The sequence below is a fragment of the Apus apus genome, chromosome 24, assembly GCF_020740795.1.
Source record: "Apus apus isolate bApuApu2 chromosome 24, bApuApu2.pri.cur, whole genome shotgun sequence".
Lineage (NCBI taxonomy): Eukaryota > Metazoa > Chordata > Aves > Apodiformes > Apodidae > Apus > Apus apus.
Genome location: NC_067305.1, coordinates 6,192,639 through 6,204,022, shown reverse-complemented (window position 1 = coordinate 6,204,022; position 11,384 = coordinate 6,192,639). Strand labels below are relative to the sequence as shown.

The following is an 11,384-nucleotide window of genomic DNA, read 5'->3' as shown; positions in this document are numbered from 1 at the left end:
CACTCTACCCAGTTTTCCAACCCTTACTCTGCAGGGACATGAAGCCTCCCTGCACTATTAATAGTCCTTGGCATGAAGCTCTCACAGTTTTCTCTAATATGGAGATGTTGAAGTGAAAAAGCCACTGCACAATATGCAGGAGGTGTCACAATAACTCAGCTGCTATATTGTTCTCTTTAAAAATAAATACCACAACAGCCTAGCCCGCATTGCTGGAGTCATGACGTGTAGGGGTTTATTTTTAATCAGAAAATGCACTGATTTTTAAAGATAGGCACAGAGCAGCATCTGAAATTGATGAAAGCTCCTTGTGCACTCACACAGGCTGTATTCCTGCCTGCTATTCCCAGGCTGGCTTCCAAGGACCTGATCCTGCTTCAGCTCAGGCACATTTGTGTGTATGGCTTGCAAGAGGCCCTTGGCAACACAGTCCTTCCAGCACTGAAGTCTGTGGCTCAGTTCCGTACCTGCCTGCTCTCAATCCTCCAGGACACAAACTGCGGGATCTGCTCCTCAGGCAGCAGGTTTAGGACCTAAGTTTGCACCCAGAGCATAATTTCCCATTGTCTGGAGACAGGAGGTTTGTTTGGGGCCAGTTGCAGGTGAATTCCCTTGCCTTTGCCTTCCCTCATGCTCAGCAAAGGCAGGGTTGAAATAAAGCAAAACAAAATCGCTACGTAAACAAGCCCCGTTCCTCTGCTTGGGGAAGGATATGAAAAAGAGCCACATCTGATGGCGTTCCCTGCACTGCCAGCACGGGTTAGATCCTGCAGTGTCACATCAGCTGCAAGAACTGGAGCACTGGCTTCATGAACAGCAGAGCTTCCCCTTCCCTCCAACACCCTGTAATAAAAATGCAACACCAGGAGCCACACGAATTATCTCTACTGGGCCGGCCAAGGCTCTTCTGGCAAGCGACCGGCAGAAGGCAAGGAGCACGGCACAGCCAGCGCCGGCCCTGCCGTGACCCGGTGCCAGGGCCTGCGGTGCCGACCCGCACACCTCCGGGCCCCGCGGGGCACCGCCCGGCGCCCCCGCAGCCGCTGTGGGGCCTGGGCTCCAGGGTGGGCACCGGAGCGTCCGGGGAGCGGCATCGGGCAGCCCGCAGCAGCGGGAGAGCGCGGGGAGGAGAGACCGAAAGGTCCGGTCAGGCCCGGCCCGCTCTAGCCCCCGGCCCTGCCGCGCCCCACCCGGCCCGGGCCCCCGCCGCGCTCCGCAGCCCGAGCTCTGCCGGTGCCCGCGGCCGGCGGCGCCGCGCGGCGGGGGCGGGGACCGGCGGGGGCGGGGGCGGCCATGGGCCCGCCCGGCCCGGGGAGGCGGCGGCGGCAGGTGGTGCCGAGCAGCCGCAGGACGGAGCCGGAGCCGCAGCCGCCATTAGACAATAGGCGCCGGCGGCGGGAGAGGCGCGGGGCGAGCGGCGCGGCCGGGGAGGGGCGGCCGCGGGGCCGGGGCGGCCGGGCCCGGCGCGGACAAAGGCGGCGGCGCGGAGAGCCGCGGCGGGCGCGGGCGGCGGCACCGGCACCGGGCCGCTCCGTGCGGGGGCCGAGCCGCAGCCTGACATGATGTTTCCACAAAGCCGACACTCGGTACGGGGCCGGGACGGCGGCGAGGCCGCGGGGTGGGGCCGGGAATCCGGGGGCGGCGGGGGCCGTGGGCCGGCCCGGTGGGGGGGGCCGCAGTGACCGAGCGCCTCCCGCCGCCGGCAGCGGGGGTCTCCCCGCCCCACAGCCCCGGCGTGGCCCCACGCCGGCGGAGCCGCCCTGGCTGGTGCCGGAGCCAGGGCCCGGGGAAGGGCCCCACGGGTGACCTTGGGCGCGTCCCGAGCGCGCCGTCGCCGGGTTGTCCCGCCGGCCCTGGCCCCCGGGCCCGGCTGCTCTTGCTGGGGCACGGCCCCCGGTGCGGGGCGTCTCAGGGCGGTGGGACAGGCCGCCTGCCCCCGTGCCCAGCGCTGTCTCCTCTCCCTTCAAGGGCTCCTCTCACCTGCCGCAGCAGCTTAAGTTCACCACCTCCGACTCCTGCGATCGCATCAAGGACGAGTTCCAGCTCCTGCAGGCCCAGTACCACAGGTACGTGCCCCTGCACCACTGGCCTAGCCCGGGGCTGCCCCGCGGCCTCCACTGGGCTGGCACCGCGCAGCAGAATCACTCTGGTTCTTCTGCTTCATTTCCTCGCTGCGCAGACCCGATGGGAACGCCAAGGAGGGACCCAGTTGTGTGGCTTGGGTCACCTTTGGCTGGAGGAGGGCCAAAACCAGGGGCTTAGTTGCATCCACTTGGGAACCCAGTGAGGATAACGTGCATCTTTCCTCTCCAGCCAAGGTCTTTCCTCTGAGCGCTGCTCAGCCAGGACTGCGCGGAGCCTTGCCAGGCCTCCTGTGTCTTGCTGGGAGTTTTCCTTGGTTCTCGCTGGCTGCCATTCTTGGATGTGAATGCTGCAGGGAGCACTTAAATCCAAAAGCTTCCGCTTTTCTGCCTGTGTGTGTGGAAATACTTCTGCTGACCTAAAAGCTGGCTTCAGACTTGTCTGCTGCTTTGTGTGTGTGTGTGTGTATCTGAAATAAACGTGAAGCCTTTGGGTTAATTCTATGAGGTGATGCCCTTTTCCACAGCCTGTGAGGCACTGCTTGTGCCTCTGCACCATGTGGCTGTGACTTCCCTGTTTCCTTTCCCCTGGCTTTGGTTCTGCTAGGAGACCAGGTCACAGGTTTGTAGTGGTGGTGTTCTGGCTGGAGCAGGTAGAAAATATGGTGGGAAATGCTGTTTCCTGGTGTCCCCATGTCTCTGGGCAGTGTCTGCAAGGGAGCAGGGGAGCCTGAGAAACATGCCTGCTGGAAGGGAGGGTATGCCCCCATCCCCCTCCACCCCATTGGTCTTCATCTGCTCAGGAGGAAGCAGGTTTTGTGTAGGTGAAGCTGTTTCTTGTTTGAAATACAAAACCACAGCACATGCCAGCTGCAATTGCTTGGCTCGTGAGTTGGAGTCTCATAAAACACTGGGAGCAGCAGCACTTTCTCTGAAGGGTGTGAAGAACCTACAGGAAAGGAAAAATACTTTATTCTGGAGGGATGTGCTGCACTTGGGCCTCTTCCCCACCATCCAGAAATGGATCTGGCTTTGATTTTAAGTTGTATTGGAGCATCTATTGAGTGTTGCAGGCAGGCTTGTCCTAGAAGCCATCCCCGGCTGCCGACAACCCTCTCTGGGCAGCCACCTCTGCTTCTGCCCAGCTTTCTCCTTCCATCTGAAAGGATTGCCAAAGCAAGGTTTGCCTGGGGGAGGCTCACATCCCACTGATGGACAACCTTGTACCGCTTCTCCTGATTGTTGGTGGGAGCAGGCCAAGTTGTGGTTGCCACTGTGCCAGTGCAGCATGACCCAGCTCCCACTCTTTGGCATCTGGATGGTGGTGTCTGAGCAGCCAGCCTGGCCAGGATGGGGCTGTGCAGGAAGCAGCTGCTCCACGGCGATCAACTCACTCATCTCCTGTTTGTGGTATTCTTACGGTTTTCTGGCTTTTCAGCTTGAAGTTGGAATGTGACAAACTCGCCAGTGAGAAATCAGAGATGCAGCGTCACTACGTCATGGTAAGGCTGGGGTGGCAGCCGAGAGGGGGGTGGCACAGGGGACAGCAGGTGCCCGGGCAGCAGCAGCAGCAGCTCCTCCCGCGGTGAGGCTGGTCTTGGTTTTTCTCTGTTTTGTGTGTCTGCATGCAGTGGATTGTTGAAATGTGGGGAAGTAGCAGGGAATTTCTGGACACAGGAAAATGCTGGGCCCAGTGTCTGATGGCTCGATGGGTGTGGGAGGGGGTCCATGGCCACTGACTAGCTGCTGGACCTTGCTCCCTGTGTCCTGGGGGAATGATAGCTCTTACACACCCAGGAAGCAGCTGCAAGGTGCTAGTGTGCAGGCATCTGGGGACTTGGGGAGAGTTGTGGCCAGTGTGGCAGCACTCTGAGAAGTCATGAGGCTGGGAAGCCTCCCACAAACCTGGTGGGAGTTTGAAGCAGAAACCAGCTGCTGTGTGAGAACCAAACCCTCTGCGCTGCCTTGTGGAGCCCTGGTGCTTAGTGGTAGCACGTCTCACCAGTGTGTGTCCCCCAGCACAAAGTGTACAAATCCCGGGGCAGTGCCTGGTAAAGGCAGGAGTCACGGTGCCACATGTGGGCAGCAGGCTTAGCCATAGCTCTCTAAAGAGAAATCCACTAGGAAACAGTCATGTTCTTGTAGGCAGGGTGACTGTTTGCCTGCCAGGTAGTGCCTCCGTTTTCCCTCACTGTGGACGAGCCCTTGTAGCAGGGGGAAGGGATGCCAGGCAAGGCAAGGCTGTGGTCTGTTCATTTCCTGTCAAGGAGTTAACAGGAGGTTGTTATACTGTCCATAAAAATGACCTGGTGCCTGCTTACTAGTTGCTGCACCTGCCGTGGAAGGAAGAGGTAAGATGTAGAAATTAACACAGCAGCTCTTCAGAGGAGAGTTAGGAGTTTAAAACCAGAAATCAGGGACCTGGCCCCTCCATGCTCTGTACTGCCTGTGTGTCCAGATTCTGAGGCTCTGGGGAGCAAGGTGTGAGGAAGAGGTCACAGCTTTCCTTGTGTGTTAATGGGGAAGCCTGCCACATGCTCACTGATAAATGATTGCTTCCTGGGCCTTGCAGCCTGCATGGAGACTCTCATCTCCAGGTGTGGCTGCATGCATTTTTTTCCCCCACCTAGTGCTGACAGTCACCAGAATTGGTTCAGGTTACCATCAACGGGTTGGTGGCCAAGGGAAGGGCTGTTGCTTATTGTGCAGCACTGGAGGCTTTGCAGGCACAGCAGCTCCTGTCTTGTCTGCGTGGCTGAGCTGGAGCTGCACAGAGCTGCTGTTACCCCCCACCTCAGTGAGTCATGGGAAGAAAAGAGGAGGGTTCCTGTGAATGTGCAAAGCTGCTACAGCTGCTCTGATTTTTTAATAAGTCACAATTAGCAGCTTGGGGGGTCGGGTTCCCATTTCCTGCTCAGTGTTCAGAATGCAAAGAAGCCTCACGGGCCACTGGTGGTGCTGGAACAGGTGGAGATCATGGCCATACCCAGCTGGGCGCTTCTTGGGCTTGTGGCATCGATACCAGAACACCAGTGATCTGCTCCTTGAATTAAATGAGCACAGATGTGGATTTTTCTTTTCCTTCAGAAGAATAAAGATTGCAGCCTGCAAGCTGAGAGAAGAGATTTCTAAACTCTCATACATCAGCCTTAAAAGAGTTTCTTCCAGGGGTCAGGAATTGGCTTCCCCCAACAGTGGATTGCTCTGTAGATGCCTGTTGCTGGGGGGGGTGCATTTCTGGGTGGGGTTTTTTTGTGTGGTGTGTTGGGTTTTTTTCCGCACAGCTTCTTCCCAAACAGCTGGAGCTGTGTGCAGCTGGATGAGTTACTTACTAGATGAAGCCCAGTTCTGATCTCTTTCATTTGCTGCTGAAGCAGCCACGTGGGCTGTAGGACAGTGGCCAGGCAAAGTCTGTAGAGTCAGGCTGCCCCTTTTGGCCATGGATGTGGAATTCTGTGGAGCCCTGAGCCTTCTTCCAGGTCTGAAGCAGCGTGACTCGTGCTCACCTTGATGCAAACTGCTGAAAGGGTCTGTGAAGGGTGTTGCACAGGGCTCAGCTCGCAAGTTCTTGGGTCTCCATCTGCAGCAGTGTGGGGCTGGAGCAGGGTGGGCAGGGAGCGCCTGGGCCCAGCGCTTCTGCCTTGTACCAGGAAGGTCTCTGTGTTTGCCTCCTGCTGTCTTTGTTTCCTAGGGCCAGCCCCTTCTTCCATCCTTGCCCAGCCTTTGTAGAAGACCTTGCTAGAAAAGTAGTAGTAGTTCCCAGCACTGCTGTGTGGAGCCTTTTTACCTGGTGGAGACTTGACTTACCTTTTTTTTTGTTGTTGTTCTCTTCTCCCCTACTCTACAGTATTATGAGATGTCCTACGGGCTGAATATAGAAATGCACAAACAGGTAGGGGGAAGGCATTTCTAAGTGCTCTAATTCCTGGGGAGGGCGGGTTGTCTGCTGTGCTTTGCCATCTCGCTTCAGTGGTATTTCAGGAGCTAGAAATGCCATGAGCTTGTAAAATGTCAGAGCTGCCTTTGAAATGCAGGGACCCTCCATCTCTTGGGATTGCAGTGTGGAGGGCAGGAGATGACCTCAGATCCCTCTCAGCCCTCCTCCCAGGCTCTGGGTGGGTCCCTGGCCCTGCTGCCTTCCCCAGTGCCCAGGACACCTTGTTGTGATCACCCCAACTTGAGACTCTGTTCTCCTGGGCTCTTGCTGCAGTTGGGCTGGAAAACTTTTCTCTGGCGCTGTAGTTAGGTGATGTAGGTGTAGTTAGGCAGATGACCTAAGAAAGCCTCCTTGTGATGGAGACGTGCTGCAGCCTGGATAAGTTTGTTCATTACCCTCACTGGTGGTGGTTGTTAATTATCCCCAGTGGCTAATTACCTGTGCAGTTAAAAACGTGAGCCTCCTCTGAGCCTGACTCTGGCTTCAGCTATCAGTCGCAAAGTTGTCTGTGTGTCATGGCTCAGTTATATTCCTCTTAGGAGAATTCTGCTCCCCACAAAGGCACATGGTGCCTCTGATCCCATTGTCCTTGTTGTTAAGCCCACGAGGCTGGCTTCCCTGGGAAAATGTGTCTTGGTAAAAGATCCAAGCCCTGAATCCTCACTGCTGTCCCACAAACTCGTCTCTCAGCCTAGTCCGCTGCCCCATGATGCTGGTCGGGCCCCCTTGGCCAGTAGTTCCTTTGACTCCACTGGAAAGTGGTTTGCAAGGGGCTGGTAGCTTTACTCTTTTCTCAGGAGAAAAGCCTTTTAACACCCAAAAATTTGCCACCTGTTTGCATGAGGCTAGTGAAGAAGCGGCCTGGTCTGTGTGGTCCCTGTGCGTAGCCCCAGTCCTGCTGCCCAGCTGATGGCACTGGGCAAGAATCTGTCCTTGGGGAGGGGGAGGCTGAGCAGAGGGTCCCTGGGGCAGAGCAGGGGTCTCAGCAGGGGCAGCATGTGTATCTGTGCCCACATGGCAAGTATAGTTCAATCCATCCCCACCTGGATCTACAATAAGTTTCGTCTCTGGTTGCTTCCAGTTCGTTAAGTGAATATTGGAGACCCAGAGAGGTAAGATAATGTTGAAAAACTTGCTTTTTGGCAGTCAGCAGCATTGATTCACTTAACTATGGAGGGAGAGGCCTTGGGGATGAGGCGGCCTTGCCCCCAGCCCCCCGATAGGGCCAGGATGCTGCCAGTATCTTTCCAAGGGGATGTGCTTCCTTAGGGCCATCTGGGGAAGGTGAAGATGGGGCAGCTGGTGCTGAGGGTGGTCAGTCCTAAGTAGCCTGATGCCTTTCCTCTATTCTTCGCCTTCTAGGCTGAAATTGTCAAGAGGTTAAACGGGATTTGTGCGCAGGTTCTGCCCTACCTTTCGCAAGAGGTGAGTCCCTCAGCTCGGGGGTGTGCTGGCAGGGGGAGTGGGGCCCTCATTCCCCTGTGGGGCAGCTCTTTTCCCCTGGCCTGGAAAACCTTGTCACTTGCTCCCAGCCCCACGAGCCCTCTGAGACAGGTTTGGCCTTGGAGCAGGAGGCACATCTGTCTGTCTGTCTGTCCCCTTTGTTGGGGCTGTGGACAAAGCTGAGCTCTGTGTTCTCCCTGTTCCCTCCTGCCATGATCCCTGAGTCATTGGCCACTTCTGCAGGGGTGGTGGGAGCTCTGGTGGTTAACTGGGGGAGGGGGTGTTTAAAAAAAATACTTCCATGTGGCTCCTCCTTGAGATCTGGTTCCTCTGCCTCATTAATTAATGCAACTGATAGGCTCCTCCCACTCCTCGAGAAATTGATTGGGAGGGCTTGGGAGTTGCTGCCTGAGGCAGAAGGAAGATAAAGCACCTCTAGTGCCATCTCTGTCATCTCCCCACACGACCCCCCCAGGCTGGACTCTGCCGCTGTTCTTGTGGCTGGTGTTTGGTCAGGACTGGCTGTGGGTGGAGACCATGTTTCTTGGTCTTGGTTAGCTGTGGGGTTAGGGAACAGGCTGGTTTTTTTTCCCACCCCCCCATTCTCGGGGAAGACAAAGTGGCTTGCTGATCAGATCAGAGCTGCCTAATAACTAAGCCACCTTTTGCATTTTAATGCAACCCTTTCCCCTGCCCCAACCCTATCCTGCTGCCAAGATGGAAAGAAAAATCCACTTGCTGGAGTGGAATGGACAGGCCTGGTGTTTGGAGACCTTGTACTCCCAGAGGAGCCAGTACAGTTGTCCTTTATTTTTTAAATTACATGATGCAGCTGTTTTTCCTGTCTGTGTTTGGAGCAGCCATGCTGGCCTCTTCCACAGCAGTATCTTCCAGCTGCTTCATTTGGGACCTTGGATATGCCCCAAGGAGTGGGGTGCTTCCCAAGAGCTTCTGATGTCAGAGCCCCTTGCTCTTTGTCAGGCCTGGGTGGGAGCAGAGAGGCATTGCCTACCTTAGAGCCCTCCTGGCCAAGGATTGTAGGGCCTGTGCAGAGTGGGACAAGGATGGGAGTATGAGGGGGACCTTCCGAATGCTGCAGTGAGGAACTGGAATGAGATGAGCATGTCTCCTTCCCTGCTCCCTATGACCGTGGCCTCTGGGGTAAGGTCCTTGTGGCAAATGAAGAGTATGCAGGTGTCTCCAGCTGCAGGGTTAATCATTCTGCCTCTGTGCCCTGACATCTTGCTGCTAGCAGCTGAGATAATGTACGTGTGTGTGCCCCTGTTCTCCTTCCCTGTGATACTAGAAATGACCCTGAATCCCTCTACTCTCCCCACACCAGCATCAGCAGCAAGTCCTGGGAGCCATTGAACGAGCCAAGCAGGTTACGGCGCCAGAACTGAACTCCATCATCCGTGTACGTGATGCACGTTTAGTTTGGGTTCAGAGGGATGGGAATGTCTGCCTTTGGGCTTCCAGACAGAGGTGGGCAGGAGAGTCATGACCTGGGAACTTTCCCCACATGCTGGGAGCAGTCTGCTCCATGTGCAGTGCTGGACTGGTCCCACTGGCATAGGGCTGGCTTTGTCTGAACTTGTTACAACATGGACATGGGTTTGCAGGGGAGCACAGATTCATGCTCCATCCCAGCAGAGTGCAAGGAGAGGAGCTTTGGTTTTAGCAGGAACCACAGCATCTCCTTGACATATGAAAACACCATCTGTTCTTGGTCAAGGTCGGGAGGGCTTTAACTGCATCCTAGGAGCATGCCAGAGTCAGAGGCCAGATGTCCTGTGGGCTAGGGGCTGTGTGTTGTGCTGGGGACATGCTTTTGAGCCTTCTTTTAAGGCTCTCACAGACCAAGGACTCTAGAATTTTATTTTTTCTTTTTACCCCTGAGGCTGCAGTGCTCTCCAGAATCCTGAGGTCCCTGGTTTGAGCTTGGCTGCTGGCCCAGTCTCTGGGCAGCCCAGGCCTGCAGGTTGGGGTTGAAGTGCACTCAAAATGACAATATCCCTCTCCTGTCTTCCTGTCTGTCCATCGTTCTCTACAGCAGCAGCTTCAAGCTCACCAGCTGTCGCAGCTTCAAGCCCTCGCTCTGCCTCTGACTCCGCTCCCCGTGGGCCTCCAGCCCCCGTCCCTCCCCGCTGTCAGCACCGGCACCGGGCTCCTCTCGCTCTCGGCCTTGGGCTCCCAGGCTCACCTCTCCAAGGAGGACAAGAACGGCCACGATGGGGATGCCCACCAAGACGATGATGGGGAGAAATCGGATTAGAGTGAATGGGGACCTGGGGGGAGGGGGCTGTTTGGGGGGGTGGGGGGTGGGTTAATGCAAGATGCAGTATCTCTCTAGTTGCTGCGCAGCAGAATTGTGGGGGCTTGTGTTTGGTGGCAGCTTTCCAGGCCTGTTCTGGTGGGCAGCAGTGCCTGGGGGTGCCCTCACCGGCGGACGGGCCGCTCCGCAGCAGTGCAGGCGCCGTAGCAGTAACCGTGTGGCCGATCATGCTCTCCCTGTGCCCAGCCTGGCTCCCCCATCCCTGCTCCTGCTCTGTCGCAGAGCTGAGCCAGAGTGTGGCTTGGGCTGCTCTGGGGCCACTTGCCCCACAGCTGTCCTGGCTCCTCGGTGCCACGTGGCTCCCCTCTGCCCGCTGCTCCCCCCTTGGTATTTAAAGTTGCCCCTTGATCCTCATGGTTTCTGCACAACTCCCCGCTGGGATCCCTGCCCCAAAACCATCTCCTCCCTCCCCAAGCGCTCTTGATCTCGTGGCATCGCCTCAGCCCTTCCCTGTCCTCTCTGCTCCCCTGCTGCACTAATACCAGGCCGGCACCTTGCTGTTCTGCATGTATCTGTTCTTAACCAGTCCCATGGCAGTACGACATGCTCGGCTGTCGGGTTTCTCCTCAGCTGCTCCTTGGCCTCGGGCTGCAGGGGGAGCCTCTGCCACCTGCTCCTCTTCAGCATCACACCTGGCTTTGGGGGGCTGGGGTGCTGGGCAGAGGGGCAGGCAGACCCAGAGCCCTTCCTGGTCCTCCCCTCCCTGTGCCCCTGCCCCCGTGTAGAGGATACAGCAGCTTTCTCTGTTCTTATCTCCGTGTGCTAGCGTGTCTTCTAAAAAAAACAAAAATGGAACAAAAAAAAGAATAAAATGAAATAATAATCTGGTGTTTGTATATAGTCCTTTAGAAAGATCTTGTTTTGCTTTTTGTGTTTAATCACTTGACCTATAATAAGAGGAACTGAAAATGCTGTATCAAGGACGTACAAGCTGTGCCTTTCAAATAAAGAAATAAGAAGGTTGGTTAAAACCATGACTTGCTGCCTGCTTTCTTGCTGCCTTTAAAATACTTCCCTCCTCTCCTGCCCATGCAGACAGAGGAATTGGTGGTGGAGAACAGGTAGCTTTGCTGGCTAACCTTGGGCTCTGCCTGGTTCCCATGTGCTGTCACAGCTCCTAGTAGTCTGCAGGAGGTGTTTGGAAGAGCTGCCCTCATGCTTCCGGTGAGTGTGTCCCAGAGCCTTATCTGGACCCCTGTGTTGCCCTTCCTGGGGAACTCCTCCCTGGAGGTTTGTGAGAGAGGAGGAGGGGGTTCATGTTGGCATCTCTGGTTCTGGCTCTTCTCTTGCTCTTGTTGCTGCAGCTGCTGACAGAATGAGGACTGCATTTGCTGCCTCCATCCTGCTCCAGGATGTCATCCCTCCCACAGGCATCCTTGTGGAACCACATGCCCACACTGCAGGTTTGGCTGGAGTCTGCTGGAGCCAGGGCAAGGAAGATGCCTGGACAAAGCCAAAACAAACTAGGGAGCAAGGCAAGAGGGATGAGGGAGCTCTCAGGATGAAAAGCAAGGAGGGCTTGAGTCAGGTGCCACCAGGGTCTACTGGCCCTGCTGGAGCAGGGGCAGTGTGGTTTGGTGGCATGTGG

At 56.4% G+C, this 11,384-nt stretch overlaps 1 protein-coding gene across 2 annotated transcripts; it reads left to right on the top strand.

The window, feature by feature from the left end:
- The first annotated feature begins 1,318 nt into the window (after positions 1-1,318).
- On the top strand, positions 1,319-10,773 carry TLE5 (TLE family member 5, transcriptional modulator). 2 transcript variants are annotated; one of them, XM_051639951.1, is made up of 7 exons: positions 1,319-1,586; positions 1,969-2,066; positions 3,520-3,583; positions 5,929-5,973; positions 7,381-7,443; positions 8,804-8,878; positions 9,518-10,773. In XM_051639951.1, the coding sequence occupies exons 1-7, from the start codon at positions 1,560-1,562 to the stop codon at positions 9,734-9,736; spliced, it is 591 nt and encodes a 196-aa protein (XP_051495911.1). In that variant the 5' UTR covers positions 1,319-1,559; the 3' UTR covers positions 9,737-10,773. The 2 variants fall into 2 exon arrangements, with proteins under 2 accessions (XP_051495911.1, XP_051495910.1); XM_051639950.1 differs by having other exon boundaries at positions 1,320-1,586; positions 9,515-10,773.
- The last annotated feature ends 611 nt before the right edge of the window (positions 10,774-11,384 follow it).

Bases quoted from the DNA above. Each gene is read 5' to 3' on its own strand.
- TLE5 (XM_051639950.1), top strand. From the start codon at position 1,560: ATGATGTTTCCACAAAGCCGACACTCG. The intron at 2,067-3,519 runs GTACGTGCCCCT...CTGGCTTTTCAG, and splicing joins CTGCAGGCCCAGTACCACAG to CTTGAAGTTGGAATGTGACA. The intron at 7,444-8,803 runs GTGAGTCCCTCA...TCCCCACACCAG, and splicing joins TGCCCTACCTTTCGCAAGAG to CATCAGCAGCAAGTCCTGGG.